At 48.7% G+C, this 18307-nt stretch overlaps 1 protein-coding gene across 3 annotated transcripts in view; it reads left to right on the top strand.

The window, feature by feature from the left end:
• The window catches only part of LOC138570308 (cytosolic phospholipase A2 gamma-like), a 642279-nt gene that overhangs the window by 513283 nt on the left and 110689 nt on the right, over positions 1–18307 (top strand). For all 3 annotated transcript variants that reach the window (XM_069649085.1, XM_069649084.1, XM_069649086.1), the window contains exon 14: positions 8457–8579. In XM_069649085.1, the coding sequence (XP_069505186.1) occupies positions 8457–8579 (123 nt within the window). The remainder of the gene's footprint in view (positions 1–8456; positions 8580–18307) is intronic.

The raw sequence follows: 18307 nt of genomic DNA, 5'->3' as shown, positions 1-18307 counted from the left end.
GCATGACAACATTCAAACTGTCATATTGGCAGCCCCCATCCCTGACCTCACGGGCTTCGTAGGCAAACGCGCCCAGTACAGTACCACGCAACTAAACTCCGAAGCTGGAACCCAATGCAGATCTCCCCACAATACATCGCCCCCCAAATAGGCATATGCCACATCACTTGCAAAGAAAAACGCTACACGGGCCAAATCAGAATAGAAATTTAATGCACATCAAAATCACCAAGCCCATACAGCCATCAGGCCATGAACTCCAAAACACTTTTCACCATTGTGTGCTGCATCCGCAAGAAATGACCAGCCACTACTTGTGTGACGCCCTGTTCCCTCATGGTACACAGAGCCACAATCACGTACGAAAAGGCAACATGGAAGCGCACACAACCGCAGGGCCGTCCCAATGGGGAGGCACTAGTCCAGCTGAAAGGCCGAAATGTTGCTCCGAGCCACCAGTACTGCGTAAGGGCATGTGGGCCATTGGCGATCGTCCCATAAGATCGTAATGTTGCTCCACTGATTAACACGAAGCAGCAGGTGTCGGGAGTAAAATCCATCTGCAGGAGTGGCATACAGATGGCAGTGGCAAAAGGGGAGGAGATACCTGTCAACCAAAAGAAAAGAAAAAGAACTGAATGGCCATCAGAACTACATTCCAACAACTCACTTCAATGATCACACTAAATCCACAGCCATATGCATGCTAGCCCACTCCAAAGGATCATCACCACCCCAAAACCACTTGCGACTCATAACCATCTATATCGAGGTGCAAACACCATCACAAACGAGTGTACCTGTGCATGCGACTGTCAAAACAGAATCCATCAGATGGGAATGTTAACGTGCATGGACACAAGTGTCTGAGGGCGCGTCGAGACAGGGAGGGCTCAACAAGGCCAGATAGACGATGGTCCCACTATGGCAGCCCTGCATCACATAGCGTAGGGGAGGCGGATAGATCCCAAGAAGCCCTGTACATGGCAAACTCTGTATCAAATCACCTGCCCATGCATCCATCCATCATTCCCTCATCCCGGGATCAAAACGCCTGAATAATTACTCACATGACATTAGAAACATCCATTGAGTCTGTGCGTTATGCAGCCTGCAAAATCCACAGTGCCCCAGTCCGTAATTCCAGTGTCGTGAAGTAACATGTATTTGGGAACGGCCGGCCTCATCGGCCACGTAGCTATTGCGCATCCCAAACTATTCATATCAATCATTGCTTCCTCGCCATGGCCCCTGTCTCAAGGACATTGAACAATAGAACGTTATATTTGCAGTCAGACCTGTGGGCATCTCCTCGCCGCTAGCTGGAAACCGAAAGCGCCGCCCTTCGAATTCCTCATTTGCAACATCACGTCGAAAAGGCATCTGTGGCCGTTTGAAATCACTAATTATTCCATCGACTGCGGCTGTGTGTGAAAATGGCAACTGCCTTCACCCACAAATGGGACGCCCCGCCCGTCGTTGCAACTCGGTACAGTGATGCATGAGGGCCCACCGTTACTCGAGTACTACGTTCCACTGACCCTTCACAAGTCTGTTCGCGACTGCACAGATAGTATGGGAAACAATGGGACCACAGCAGAATGAACATTTCAACCAATCTTACACGGCCATCGGGTACAAATACATGATTGCAATAGCAAGATGCCATTCCCCGAATTGCAGCGTTGTGCGCGGGACGTGCCCGGCCAAAGGGGAGAGCAGTTTGCACAGGTGGAATTAATCACCACAGGTGGAGGCCATACAGCCTGAAAACACATAAATTGCACAGCCAGTCTCCTCCCACAACCACACCGAAATGCTACCGGCAGGACTCGCGATGTTGGCCCTGGGGGACCTGATAGCACTGCAAGTACTCCAACTCCAAGAAGAAGACGAACACCAACTACAACCGGCCGCACGGAGGAGACGCAGGAGGAGGAGGCCAAGGCAGGGCCAGCAAGGGCCGCCAGCACAGCCACTACCACCACGCAGGCAGCCCGCAATCCCACGCCTCCGAGCACATCCGTTCAACCTCACTGATGAGCAGATCCACACCCTCTACCGTCTGGACCGGGACACCATAGCCGCCATTGTGGACATGACACAGGCTGACCTTGTCAGCATGATAGATAGCCCAACCGCCATCCCACCCCTACTGAAGGTGGTGTCTGTACTACACTTCCTGGCCACAGGCACCTACCAGCACACAGTCGGACAGTTGCATGGCATTTCTCAGCCACTGTTCTCACGGACACTATTGCAAGTGCTCGATGCCCTCCTGCAGCACGCAGACGACTACATCTCTCTACCACGCTCGGAGCAGGAAATTACCAACACAAAAGTGGGATTCCATGCACTTGCCGGCATACCGGGTTGCATTGGTGCCATCGACTGCACCCATGTTGAATTGGTCATCCCACATGCCATGGAGGCCCAGTACCGCAACCGAAAACAATTTCATTCCCTGAATGTACAAATGGTGTGTGACTCCAACAGGATCATTACACATTGTTGTGCCCGATTCCCTGGATCAACCCATGATTCTATGGTCTTGAGGAACTCTACAATACCACGCTACATGGAGCGACACGCAGGGAACAGATCCTGGCTACTCGGTGAGTCTCATTACATGCATGAATATGTGGGGTATGTGATTTGGCAATGACCTGGCAGGAAGGGGGGGGGTGTGCGTACGTAGCAATGGCATTCCACATCATGCGTTTCTCGTCCACATACAGGTGATGCTGGGTATCCACTGAAGAGATGGCTCCTCACACCAGTCCGGAACCCACGGGACCAGCATGAGGAGGACTACAACCATGCCCACTCACGTACCCGTGTAGTCATTGAACAGGCATTCGGCCTACTGAAGACTCGTTTCCGCTGCCTCAGCAGGTCTGGCGGGGCACTCCTGTACCGCCATGAGAAGGTTGCAAAGATGGTCATGGCATGTGTCATGCTCCACAACATGTGCGTACGTAGAAATGTGCCCATGCCCCCTGACGCAGAACTGCAAGCACCTGATGATGGTCATGATGAGGGTGGGGATGTGGCAGCACCTCATGGAGTCTGCGAGGCACCGGAGGCCCGTGACATTCGTCAGCATCTCATTGATGCATGCTTCTAGCACTCACGCCTGGTGGCTGATACATGGACACGGGACTCGTGGCACTGTGTGTGTCTGGGACATGCACAATATGGACTGTACGCCTATGATGGCCTAGTACACAAAGATAAATGTCCACACATCTCATTGGTTGATCGTGCACTGTTTATGGCATATGTGATATCATGTTGAACACCCTATCGACCCGCCACCCAAGTGAGCCCAACACACCCCCTCCACCCTCCTACCTCCCCCCCGAACACCAGTGTCCAAAGATGCTCATTGTCAGTGGGCAGTCGCTATTGCAAGCCCCCTCTGTGGGTATCAGGGGCACCCCTGCCTGTGGAGCGCAGGTTCCTCCCAGATCTACGTTGCGGGCTGCCCTGGACGGAACTTGCAACGGATGATGTCTCTGCCTGCTCACGTCCATGCATGTCCCTAAGGGTTTGCGAGAGCTCAGTGAGCACACGGCGCACTGCGGCAAGTTCGGCACATACGTCTTTGGACGTCGCATGCAGTTCCCCCCTCAGGCTCTCGGTGCTTCTCTCCATTTGTGCCCTTAGCGTCTCTGTACCTCTCTCCATTTCTGCCCTAAGTGTCTCAGTTGATGTTTCTATGTCTGCCTTAGTGCCCCCACATTCATCGGCATGGTCCTTGAGGAGCGTGGCCATTTGCTGCTGTTGCACGATTAACTGGTCGAGGGACTGTTGCCTCTGCTGGGCCATGGCCATTTACGGGGGTGTCACAGAGGGGCTGTTGTCCTCATGTTGCCTTGCCACAGGGCTTGTGGGGGATGGCCAGTCGTCGTCTTGTGGGTGCCCCTGCGTGGTATCCTCATGTTGTACGGGATGGGACAGACAGGGGGATTGGGACAGGTCATGGATGGATCTGACTTCGACATCCCCGTCTTCGGTGTCCGAGCATGCTGCCATCAATGGGGTGTCACCTATGGTGCTGCTGCCACCAGAGGCAGTGCCTTCTGTGGCATCCATTGGGGGGACCTGTGGTGGTGGTGGTGTGCCCATGCTGGCTGCTGGGGTGCCTGTTGATGTTCCCTCCTCTGTGCTGCCACCTGATTTGTGCTGCTGCCGTGTCTTGATGCGTGCAGCTGAGGTGGAGGGTCTCTGGCCGTTGGTCTTGGCCCTCTTTGCAGGTGTGCTGGTAGGGGTGTCCTGAAGCTCGTCGTTTGGATCGGACCCTGTGGTGGAGTAAAGGAGGGCGAGGGTTATTGATGGGTCTGTGGGAATTGGAATGGCATTGTATCACATGCATTGGAGTGGTACCTGAGGGTGATTTGGGTCGGGGCCTTGGAGGTGCTTTCATTTGTGTGTGGAGTGAGGGTGCAGTTGTTTGGCAGCCTGCAGTTAGGGTGTGCCTGCTGCACGTGTAGTGCGTGTTTTAGGGGTTTTTAATTATTTATGTATTTATTGTGGGTTTTAACGTGCGCTATCAGGCCTATGTGTGTGGACGTTCTCCTGGACATGTGTTTCTGTAGCACTATGTGGACGCATGGTACTTCACATGGATGGACTGTGTGGATTTGGCATTGTTTTATTTGGCCCCCCTACCTGAATCTTCGGATGTCTGCACTCCTTTCTCCATCCCTCCGACTCCCTCTATGCTCTCCATTCCGATGGTGGACGCACAGATTTCTTCCCAGGGGGTCAACTTGATGGGTGATTCAGGACCTCCCCCGGTGGCTGTGGCAATGTTGCGGTTGGCAGAGAGTATGCTGCGGACGCGTATCCGCAGGTCGTCCCATCGCTTGCGGCATTGCTGTGGGGTGCGGGGTGCGGTCCCCACCGCACTTACCCGCTGTGCCACCAGAGCCCATATGGCCTTCTTGTTTGCAAGTGCCGTTCTGGTCATTTGCGTGGAGAAGACGACGGCAGCATTCTCCTGGAGGGTCTCTGTTAGCACGGTGAGTTCCTCACGGGAGAAGTGGACCTGCCGCTTGCGGTCGCACGCTTTCTTCGCTACTTTTCCCATTTTTCTTGGTTTCGCTAGGGTGGATGACGGGTTGGGGTGTGTTTCAGGGTAGTGATTTTAGTGGTTGTGTGGTTTTAGTGGTTTTATAGGTGTACGGCGGGATGTTTCCCGTTCCGGGGCCATGTTTTAACTTCCGTTTCCGTATATTTCCGGTCACCGTACTTTCCGGTAGGCGCACACTGCGGTGACCGCTAAGAGGGGTGGCGGTATTGCACCTAGGGCGCCGTACGGCGGCGGTGTGGGCCGTTTTGGGGTCATTTCCGCCATCGCGGACTTTGCACTTCCGCCATGGCGTGGTGCTCGTGCCCGATGGGTCGGAATGGGCCGCACTTTGCTCCTTCGTGCAATGGCGGAAACGCTATTTACGCTGTGGCGGTCCGGTCAGTCACTTTCCGCCAGGGTCGTAATGAGGGCCTATGTTCTGCCCTTGCCAAGCTCCTCCTCTCCCGTAGCTTCCATTTTTACTCTTATATGGACGACACACACATAACTGTGCTCCTGGATCTCTCTTACTGAGACTGCTTCCAGGCTGATAGTCTGCCCTGCAGCCATGGGGGTTTGGGGGTGCAACAAGTGGCTTAAGCTGAATGGAGACAAGATGGAGGTGCTTGTAGTTAGGCCCACCCTCGACTGCAGCCCTTTGGACTCCACTTTTCTGGCTTTCTTCTCTTGGACTGTTATCTTCACTGGCCCTGACGTGAAGGACTTATATGTTAAATTATTGGCCTATATTCATTTGCGGTCCATGTTAGTGCAGTGTGCCAAATGGGGTATCTTCATCTTAAAATCCTCCCTAAAGTATTTCCTTTTTCGCAATTTCAGTGGCAGGTGCCAGCGGTTGCTTCACTGGTTCTGGCCTCACTGTACTACTGTAACTCCCTTTTTCTGGCACCACCAGCATACCTCATACAGCAACTTCAGATTCTGCAGAATTCTGCCTCAAGAGCGGCCAGCCGTAGGCCTCTGGGTAGTCATAATACCCCGGTGCTCCACCGTCTGCACTGGCTTCCCACGGTGAAGCGCATTCAGTTTAAATCCCTTTGTTTGGTACACTGTGCATTCTACGGAAACGGTGCAGAATGTTTGCAAGCTAAATTCTGCCCCTATATTATCAGGCGTGCTCTCTGTTCTGCTGATGCTTGCCTGATTCTGATTTCCACGTTTTAAATCTTCCATCATTGGTGGCCTCACATCTTCTATAGCCGCCACTCAAATCTGGAATTCTGTCCCTGGCAGGCTTCATGCTACTAATGACCCTCTTTTGTTCAGATGTTCTCTTAGAACCCACTGGTTTTAGCTGCCCCGAGACGCCTTCTCCATAGCTGCTGTCTTGCCCAGGTTTAACTAGTGACAAGATGCCTTGGGTGTATGTCGCGCTCTACAAGTGATTGTAACATAACCAGAACCTTGTGAAATAAACCTAAATAGTTACAGGTGCTTTATTACATCTCGAGATGTAGAATATATTTCAAATTACAAAAGAGAAACAAAAGATTGCAGATGAAGGGAAAGATTTAAAAATGAATAAACATGTCTGAGACTCAACAAGGAGGAAGAAAATCTGTCTCTTTTCAATTGACTGTTGCCTTCATTCTAAGCTTCCAAATCTCTCAGCTAGTGGGAATTCATGAAAAGAAGTATTAAGTGCAAATACTCTGATGTCAGAGGAGATTGACATTGCAGGGCCGTAGACCATTACTCAATTGGCCTCTGCACAACTCACATCATGCATGCCATCATCTGTGTGGGGGTGCCACATCATGCATGCAATCATCTGTGGGGAGGGTGCCACATCATGCATGCAATCATCTGTGGGGAGGGTGCCACATCATGCATGCCATCATCTGTGGGAGGGTGCCACATCATGCATGCAATCATCTGTGTGGGGGTGCCACATCATGCATGCCATCATCTGTGTGGGGGTGCCACATCATGCATGCAATCATCTGTGGGGAGGGTGCCACATCATGCATGCAATCATCTGTGGGGAGGGTGCCACATCATGCATGCCATCATCTGTGGGAGGGTGCCACATCATGCATGCAATCATCTGTGGGGAGGGTGCCACATCATGCATGCCATCATCTGTGGGAGGGTGCCAGATCATGCATGCTATCTTCTGTGGGGGGGGGTGCCACATCATGCATGCGATCATCTGTGGGGGGGGCACATCATGAATGCTATCTTCTGTGGGGGAGTTCCACATCATGCATGCTATCATCTGTGGGGGGGGGTGCCACATCATGCATGCATTCATCTGTGGGAGGGTACCACATCATGCATGCCATCATCTGTGGGGGGGCCACATCATGCATGCCATCATCTGTGGGGGGTGCCACATCATACATGCAATCATCTCTGGGGGGGTGCCAAATCATGCATGCCATCATCTGTGGGGGGTGCCACATCATGCATGCAATCATCTGTGGGGGGGTGCCACATCATGCATGCCATCATCTGTGGGGGGTGCCACATCATGCAAGCAATCATCTGTGGGGGGGTGCCACATCATGCATGCCATCATCTGTGGGGGTGCCACATCATGCATGCCATCATCTGTGGGGGGTGCCACATCATGCATGCCATCATCTGTGGCGGGGACCACATCATGCATGCCATCATCTGTGGGGGGTGCCACTGCAATCATCTGTGGGGGGGTGCCACATCATGCATGCAATCATCTGTGGGGGGTGCCACATCATGCATGCCATCATCTGTGGGGAGGGCCACATCATGCATGCCATCATCTGTGGGGGGTGCCACATCATGCATGCAATCATCTGTGGGGGGGGGTGCCACATCATGCATGCCATCATCTGTGGGGGGTGCCACATCATGCATGCCATCATCTGTGGGGGGGGTGCCACATCATGCATGCCATCATCTGTGGGGGGTGCCACATCATGCATGCCATCATCTGTGGGGGGTGACACATCATGCATGCCATCATCTGTGGGGGGTGCCACATCATGCATGCCATCATCTGTGGCGGGGACCACATCATGCATGCCATCATCTGTGGGGGGTGCCACATCATGCATGCAATCATCTGTGGGGGGTGCCACATCATGCATGCAATCATCTGTGGGGGGGTGCCATATCATGCATGCCATCATCTGTGGGGGGGTGCAACATCATGCATGCTATCATCTGTGGGGGTTGCCACATCATGCATGCCATCATCTGTGGGGGGGTGCCACATCATGCATGCTATCATCTGTGGGGGGTGCCACATCATGCATGCCATCATCTGTGTGGGGGTGCCACATCATGCATGCCATCATCTGTGGGGGGGCCACATCATGCATGCCATCATCTGTGTGGGGGTGCTCTTGATGTAAACAAGTGCCCTCTTTTGCAGGCCCCGCGCAGACCTTCCTGGAGTGCTGCAGTGCTGCATACACTCTGTTAACCCTTCCAATCGAAGAGCTCGAGACTGAAGTTGGCAAACTAGCCCTGCAGAACTTGGAGAAATTACTGGAAGGTAAGGGCTTGGATTTTTTTCATCTAAGTGTTGATGGGTCAGAAATGTGAGGCGGCGTACTTTTCAAGATATGCCATTTTATTAGATTTGAAAGGTTGGAAACACGCCTCACTCTCCCTACCCTAACGAGGATTTCCCCGCCTAAAATAAACTAAATGAAACACTGTAACAACAAAGTTACTGTCCCTGACACTTCAAATCATCAAGTAAATGTATGGCACTTCAACAACAACACCACACCACAAAAGCTGCTTCTTTGATAACCTGGGGGAACTTCTCTTCCCCAGATTCCAACAAGCTTTTCTTTAACCATTCAAAAAGGATGAGGAAATCCTGCCTCATAACACAAAGGTTTGCTTCAGTTCTCTGTTAATCCAGCTTGACAACCCAAAGTTCCAACTTGGATTCCAAAGATTAGAAGTTGGGTAACCCAGATGCCTAGTGCACTCACCCTGGCTAATCCATACAGCTGGAAGCAGCAGCTCTAGTACAAATAGGTTGTAACTTTTACCCACAAAAACTATAAACCCATAAATTGTATTTGAGGCATACAAATGTCCCAATTGTCCTTATGATTTTTTTTTTTTTTATGAATGGAAATTCAAATTTGATTTATTGGTTATTCGGTCATAAAACGTAATTGGACAGTATATATAAATCTCTATTTTAACTTAATCTTAAAATGTGAGCTTTAGATTTCATGCGGCATTCAAGTTTTCATTTATGTATTTCCATCTACGTGTATAGTGCTTGGTACATTGCATTCATCAAGAGATGTGCTCACGACCTCAACAGTAAATGAAGTACCTCCTTCTGCTCCTTCGATAATTTACGCAGCAGATTAAACGATGAGAATCTGTGCGGTGACAGGACCAATCACCCAACCGGCACCTTTCACCGCCTGAGGATCCACACTTACTGGTGAAACACATGGAGAGGTTTCTCTTGAACAAACCTATTCTCAAATCTTTGGATGGATACATTGTACTAAGCATTATACAAGTAGAAGTACATAGACAGGAAAACTTTAATGTATCCTCGTTTCTTTGGCGCAGGAAATCTAAGAATCACATTCTAAGATACTCGATTACTGTTGGGCAAACACACCAGTGAAACTTTAGTCAAGCGGCACGGATACCAGACTCTAGAATCAGAATACTCGCCAAGAAACAAGGTGATTGTTTGCAGAAATATGAACCTTACCTTAATCTGTTGTATTCACAGTTCCTCTATGCGTGACCTTTTGGCCAATTAATAAGGTATTAATGGTCTCACAATGAATGTACTGTTAACTATTAATTCATGCAGTTCTTGAACACTGGCTCAGCGACCTAATCTGGTTGCAATAAATCATAAGATACCAGCACGGGGTAAGTTATTATTTCCACCAACGTAGCTCTAATTTGAAGAGCCCAACGTTCAGGTGCAACAATTGACATCAGACATGTTTAATATATTTTACACAACATCTGATACAGTGATTAGGGTGAGTTTGCCATGAAATAACCTAATCTAGGCCCTGGCCTATTGGAGACTAACCTTTAATGGCACATGACGCTAGATAGTGCATTTATTTTAGTGGTGTATGTGAGATCTGTCATCCAGGGGCCAGGACTCGGCCATCTTTATTGGATCCAGTTCCTGGGGGTGGACCAGTGTGGGAGGATCGCCTGGATGAGGGGTCCTCGCATAGTGGAAGTGGGGCACCGAAGGTTGGGACACAGTATCCTATCCCTTGTGACACCTTTTCCCTATCCTAACAGGTAGAATATTCCAAAACACAGCCCCCTTCCCTTTCCAGACACAAGCACTTTCGCACAACATGGACGACAACGGACTAACACTAAAGCAGTTTACCTGACATGTCCCAATACAAGGTTCAGGCAAATTCAGGCAATTGACCAGAATCACACACATTTCATGGCCCTTTCCCTTCCCCACAGGGATAAAAAGCGGACCACAAGAGCACAGGATGAGCAAGGCAGACCAGGCGACATGCAAGCTAACTCTGCACGGCAGTTCAAGAGGAGGCGAAAGACGGCAAATACCAGGAGGGTGAAAAGCAGAAAGCAGAGAGTAACCTTGCCCTTTCTGATCAAGGCCCGTGAAACCTCCACAGAGGGAAACATAACACCCAGAACAAAGGCCAACATGGGTTGCACCATATGTCGATGGTACACAAGACCCTCTGCTGATTACCACACTGGGGAGAGACGCTTGCCTTGGTGGTATCAACCTTGACTTCAAAGTCAAGCGGTTAATCATAGCTGGTGAGTCAAGGGGAGTGTCGATAAGAAACAGAACTGTGTTAAATGAAAAGTAGCAAGAGCTCATTTAAACTTTGAAAAGATATGATTGTGGAAAGAGGGGTAAAACCAGTGACAGAGGAGTCCAGCACCACATGGGTTCTCAAGCAGGAAACTATGTGGGATTACCCAACGGTGCAAAAGAGGGATGCTAATGAGAAGGGTTGAAGTCTAAAGTCCTGTGATGAATTGTCTATAACCATCGGTTAGAGTGAACCTGGCAGAGGGAAGTCGACAACCAAATGTCGGTGTGAGTGAACCTGACAGAGGGAAACAGACAACCAAAAGGTGGGAAGAGTGAACCCGGCAGAGGGAAACCAGTAACAAGGGGCAAAGCCCAAACACCTGATTAAAAAGACATTAAGATTTGTCGAAGCAATAAATATTGCAAGGGAAGGGAAGTGTCCCCTTCCCTTGCTTGGATTTTTGGGATCCAAGCCCATCCAAGGGAGATACAGGGGTGGAAAGCTGTCACCCAAAATTCACTGAGAAGGGAATTATCTTGCAAATGTATTGAATACGATTTCTGAAGGGTCTGCACCCAGAAGAGGGTGACCCACAGGTGAAGCCATCACCCAAAGTGTTCCTAGAATGGAACCTTTGTGTTTTCTGAAAGCATCAAACCTCTAAGGCGAGAGTTTTATTGAAAAGAGACTTAACCATCGAAGAACCTGATCGCTGATACAGAATTGTTAGCTTGTGCTGGGAAGGCTTAGGTTTGTGCAGTGCTCCAAAGTCCTACCTTGTCCTGTGCTAAAAACGTGGGGAAGGGAGACCACAAGGCAATCACATCCTGACTTATTATTTTGAACACTGTTTCCTTTATTGTATACCCTATCCCACACTTTCTGTAATTAGTTGTAAGGAATTGGCAATAGGTTTTTCTTAGTATTGGCCCTTTTATTTTGACACAACGCCACAAGGAGTGCCTTATTTTTCATTTGATGGTCGACATTTGCTCCCATCTTAGATGTAGGTGTAGGCGTTTTTCCACACTGCATTTACAGTTTAATAAACACCCTTGAACGGTTATCACTTGTGTCTGTCTTTACTTTTGCCACCATGAGTTCCTTGCATCTATTACCACCGAAGCACCATTGTTGGGGGGACATCCAAGACATCCTAAATGGGGACACAGCGATAATCCAATGACTGTATGTATCCTCACTATGGTGCTTCACGTATGTACGGCACAGGCAACTAGCCACATTACAAGTTATCCACTTTCATTTCTAATTTAATACATTGAATAGATACATAGGAATGTTTCGATGTTACATAATATGCTTTATTAGCAAACGGTCCAATATTAGATTTGTGTCCCGGTGTCTCCATGCCTGCGCACCCATCCTGCTACTGGTATGTACTCAACATCTTCTATTATTGTCTTTTTTTCTTTGTTTACATGCATAATCACTTTGCTTTAACAAACCATTGGTTATACTTCTGTTGTCACTATGATTAATGGTAACTGCCTTGAAAAAGACGTCATGTCTGAACAAGTGTTGACTGAATTCCGTTTCATGTCAGAAAAACCAATGAATCAAGATTGAATTTTCATTCACCAAAAACAAATTTGTAAAGGATCATTGTGACATTTGTATGCTTCAAATAGAATTTACAAGTATAGTACAAGTCTATATTATTGGATTCCAAAGATGATTCACAAATGTTCAACAACGCTTTTCTCTTTCCACTTGTAACCAAGATCTTGAAACAACTTTTTGTCATCGGCAATGTCTAGCTAAATAAAGATCTTGAAAGAGTTTCTGGTCATCAACAAAGAATATTTCAGAACTTCATTAGTTTTCAAAACAAATGTCTTTGTCAGGATATTTTGGCAGAACTTACTTCAACAAAACACTTCAGTGATTCTTCAACTGCTCTTCATACATTTTACTCCACCATAGTATTTCATGAACTTACACCTGGTTTACTCTCATGCCAGGCTTACTGCTACTACAACTTCCTGCTGCAGTGTACTCTTGTCAGAACAGAACCAATGGTCACAAAGCTCTTGGCCTGGTATAATCTCCTGCCAGCCAAGACCTACCACGGCTACGGTATTTTTGGGAATACTTCCATGCCAAAACAGAACCAATTGGAACACAGTTATATAGGATTACTCACTTGCCAGGCCAAGCTAACAGTTATAAGTACTTCCGTGGCAAGGGTCAACTTCAAAGGTTTTAACAATGTCTTCTGCTTCACGCAATAAGATTTGAAAATGTCTTCAAGGAGAACAAGAATCACGCTGGTGCGATTTACTACACCTAAGTGTTTGCCCCACATAAGACAGGCAATGTTTCCTTCCTCCTGAACCTCTTGTATCAGAAGGGCAGCCCCCCAGCCAATGTTGTTCCCACTTTGTATTATTAACCAAATGCTGATAATAACACTTTCACTCCTTCACACTTCTTTGGCTTTGGCAATGTGGGTTTGGAACATTCCCCTCTCTAGGGCAATACTCTCAGAGTGCAGAATGAAAGACCCTCATTATGGCAATGCCGCATTACATGAGCAGACAGTGCAGAATGACAGGCCCTCATTATGGCAATGCCGCATGAGTCACCGCCATAACTAGTGAAGGTGGTGTGGACTGAATACTGACTGTTTGGCTTGAGCATACATACCCATAAGGCTTTGCGTGGCTCGAGTAAGCCACCGTCCAAGGCACAGGTACGCCTACCTACATGCCCGTATTAGATCATTAAGGCCTAGATAGCTGCCTGAGATCCAGAAGGTCCACCATGTGAATGCTGAGCCTGCAGTTTCGGTCCCATTAACATCCATGGATGTGCTGTTAGAAAGTCCATTGTTAGGGAGTTTCTGTGTTCGGAGGCTGGGAATAGTATGTACGTTTCCACAGCTTCACAGCTGTATGAACATGAAGTGTTTCCCGATTGGATTATTGCTAGAGGATGACCTGCAGGTTCTTGGATTGCTAGGAGATGACCTGCAGGTTCTTGGATTGGATTACTAGGAGATGACCTGCAGGTTCTTGGATTGGATTTCTAGGAGATGACCTGTGGGTTCTTGGATTGGATTACTAGGAGATGACCTGCAGGTTCTTGGATTGGATCACTAGGAGGAGACCTGCAGGTTCTTGGATTGGATTACTAGGAGATGACTTGCAGGTTCTTGGATTGGATTATGGGAGATGACCTGCGGGTTCTTGGATTGGATTACTAGGAGATGACCTGCAGGTTCTTGGATTGGATTATTAGGAGATGACCTGCGGGTTCTTGGATTGGATTACTAGGAGATGACCTGCAGGTTCCTGGATTGGACTACTAGGAGATGACCTGTGGGTTCTTGGATTGGATTACTAGGAGATGACCTGCAGGTTCTTGGATTGGATTACTAGGGGTTGACCTGTGGGTTCTTGGATTGGATAACTAGATGACCTGCAGGTTCTTGGATTGAATTACTAGAAGATGACCTGCAGCAGGTTCTTGGATTGGATTACTAGGAGATGACCTGCAGCAGTTTCTTGGATTGGATTACTAGGAGATGACCTGCAGGTTCTTGGATTGGATTACTAGGAAATGACCTGCAGGTTCTTGGATTGGATTACTAGGAGATGACCTGCAGGTTCTTGGATTGGATTACTAGGAGATGACCTGTGGGCTCTTGGAATTGATTACTAGGAGATGACCTGTGGGTTCTTGGATTGGATTACTAGGAGATGACCTGTGGGTTCTTGGAATTGATTACTAGGAGATGACCTGTGGGTTCTTGGATTGGATTACTAGGAGATGACCTGTGGGCTCTTGGAATTGATTACTAGGAGATGACCTGTGGGTTCTTGGATTGGATTACTAGGAGATGACCTGTGGGTTCTTGGATTGGTTTACTAGGCGATGACCTGCGAGTTCTTGGATTGGATTATTAGGAGATGACCTGTGGGTTCTTGGAATTGATTACTAGGAGATGACCTGTGGGTTCTTGGATTGGATTACTAGGAGATGACCTGCCGGTTCTTGGATTGGAATACTAGGAGATGACCTGCAGGTTCTTGGATTGGATTACTAGGAGATGACCTGCCGGTTCTTGGATTGGATTACTAGGAGATGGATTCGATTACTAGGAGATGACCTGCCGGTTCTTGGATTGGATTACTAGGAGATGACCTGCCGGTTCTTGGATTGGATTACTAGGGGATGACCTGCGGATTCTTGGATTGGATTACTAGGGGATGGCCTGTGGGTTTTTGTATTGGATTACTAGGAGATGACCTGTGGGTTCTTGGATTGGATTACTAGGAGATGACCTACAGGTTCTTGGATTGGATTACTAGGGGATGACCTCCGGGTTCTTGGATTGGTTTATTAGATGACCTGTGGGTTCTTGGATTGGATTACTAGGAGATGACCTGCAGGTTCTTGGATTGGATTACTAGGGGATGACCTCCGGGTTCTTGGATTGGTTTATTAGATGACCTGTGGGTTCTTGGATTGGATTACTAGGATATAACCTGTGGGTTCTTGGATTGGATCACTAGGGGATGGCCTGTGGGTTCTTGGAATTGATTACTAGGAAATGACCTGTGGGTTCATGGATTGGATTACTAGGAGATGACCTGTGGGCTTTTGGAATTGATTACTAGGAGATGACCTGTGGGTTCTTGGATTGGATTACTAGGAGATGACCTGTGGGTTCTTGGAATTGATTACTAGGAGATGACCTGTGGGTTCTTGGATTGGATTACTAGGAGATGACCTGTGGGCTCTTGGAATTGATTACTAGGAGATGACCTGTGGGTTCTTGGATTGGATTACTAGGAGATGACCTGTGGGTTCTTGGATTGGTTTACTAGGAGATGACCTGCGAGTTCTTGGATTGGATTATTAGGAGATGACCTGTGGGTTCTTGGAATTGATTACTAGGAGATGACCTGTGGGTTCTTGGATTGGATTACTAGGAGATGACCTGCCGTTTTTTGGATTGGATTACTAGCAGATGACCTGTGGGTTCTTGGATTGGATTACTAGGAGATGGATTGGATTACTAGGAGATGACCTGCCGGTTCTTGGATTGGATTACTAGGAGATGACCTGCCGGTTCTTGGATTGGATTACTAGGAGATGGATTGGATTACTAGGAGATGACCTGCCGGTTCTTGGATTGGATTACTAGGAGATGACCTGCCGGTTCTTGGATTGGATTACTAGGGGATGACCTGTGGATTCTTGGATTGGATTACTAGGGGATGGCCTGTGGGTTTTTGTATTGGATTACTAGGAGATGACCTGTGGGTTCTTGGATTGGATTACTAGGGGATGACCTACAGGTTCTTATATTGGATTACTAGGGGATGACCTCCGGGTTCTTGGATTGGTTTATTAGATGACCTGTGGGTTCTTGGATTGGATTCCTAGGAGATGACGTGCAGGTTCTTGGATTGGATTACCAGGGGATGACCTCCGGGTTCTTGGATTGGTTTATTAGATGACCTGTGGGTTCTTGGATTGGATTACTAGGAGATGACCTGCGGGTTCTTGGATTGGATTACCAGGGGATGACCTCCGGGTTCTTGGATTGGTTTATTAGATGACCTGTGGGTTCTTGGATTGGATTACTAGGAGATGACCTGTGGGTTCTTGGATTGGTTTATTAGATGACCTGTGGGTTCTTGGATTGGATTACTAGGAGATGACCTGTGGGTTCTTGGATTGGATTATTAGGAGATGACCTGCGGGTTCTTGGATTGGATTACTAGGAGATGACCTGCGGGTTCTTGGATTGGATTATTAGGAGATGACCTGTGGGTTCTTGGAATTGATTACTAGCATATGACCTGTGGGTTCTTGGATTGGATTACTAGGAGATGACCTGTGGGTCCTTGGATTGGACTACTAGGAGATGACCTGTGGGTTCTTGGATTGGATTACTAGGAGATGACCTGTGGGTTCTTGGATTGGATTACTAGGAGATGACCTGCGGGTTCCTGGAATTGATTACTAGGAGAGGGCCTGCAGGTTCTTGGATTGCATTACTAGATGAGGACCTGTGGGTCTTTGCATTTGGTTCTGTCACGCCTCAGTGTTGCCATGCCCATGTAGGTTGATAACAGGCGTAACAGGGTGATACCTTTCAAACCCTTCTGCACCAAAGAAAGCACCGCTAAGATGCCTATTTGAAACCTGTGAGTGGGTTTCAAAGGAGAGAAGCCCGTGAATGTTGGTGTTTCTCCTTGGTCGGAAAGAAAACCAAGATTATTTAACTATAGCGTATAATGGTGAGATGCAGGAAGTACAATTAATTATTCAAATAGGAATAATCACAAAGCCACAAATAATGGTTAAAGCCAAAATAAATCCTAGTGGGAAATATACCACACAATGCAGTGGATTGGGAAATGATGGCGTAACGATCGTCATTGGGGGTGATGGAGGGTGGGCCACCAGAGAAGCGGTGCAAAGGGTGAAAGCAAAGACAACAAATGGCACCCCAAAAGCCGCGGCATATCACTGTGGTTACGCCCCGTCCTCTATCTGGTGTCACCTTCACTGTGGTTACGCCCAGAAAGACACGTGGTGTCACCCTCACTGTGGTTACGCTCAGAGGGACACGTGGCGTCACCCTCACTGTGGTTACGCTCAGAGGGACACGTGGCGTCACCCTCACTGTGGTTACGCCCAGAAGGACACGTGGCGTCACCCTCACTGTGGTTACGCCCAGAGGGACACATGGCATCACCCTCACTGTGGTTACGCCCAGAAGGAAACGTGGCGTCACCCTCACTGTGGGTACCCATATTTGGACAACTGTCCAATCAATGCAACTTTACCCCTGGGCCTGACTTGGGTCTTGGAGGCAACCTGCGGAAAGCAAGTCAAGGCTCCATACAGGCTGGAGTTCCCTCAGCGGGACCTGGGACAGGGCTGTGCTGGAAACAGTGTCCTCATCCCACAGCATGACCCTGGCCGGAGCTTCCAGCACCTTCCGGCTTCCTGCGTCCTGGCAGCTCACAGGGCCAGTCCTGGAAAGCACTGCAGGCACCTGCACTTACTGGCTTATTGGGACCAGCTCAGGACCCGCAGGCCAAGCAAATCCCCACCTCACACTGGCTCAGCGAGGCCATCTAATGGTAGGGACCATGGCAAGAGATGCCCCCCTCACTGCATGGGCAGCTATGCCGGGGACCCCACGGGTATGGATATTATCTGTGTCCTATCTGATGTCCTAAACCTCTTCACCTGCTCCCAGTTCTGGTCACAGCAACCCTGCTGCACTGGCATCCAGTGGGGTCAGAATCCTTGAACGTATTTGAATGGGGTTACACCCCCAACATCCTCTGGTGGGGCGTTGCCTAGTCACCAGCTCCCAGGTGTCTCCCATGCGGAAGGCATGTTTGCCCGTCCAGTGTTGGCTTCTTTCTAAGCATGGCATAGACCTTAATCACACGATGCCATGACA

Source organism: Ambystoma mexicanum, chromosome 2q, assembly GCF_040938575.1.
Source record: "Ambystoma mexicanum isolate Mex_15411 chromosome 2q, UKY_AmexF1_1, whole genome shotgun sequence".
NCBI classification, from domain to species: Eukaryota; Metazoa; Chordata; class Amphibia; order Caudata; family Ambystomatidae; genus Ambystoma; species Ambystoma mexicanum.
This window is presented reverse-complemented; position numbering and strand designations above follow the sequence as displayed.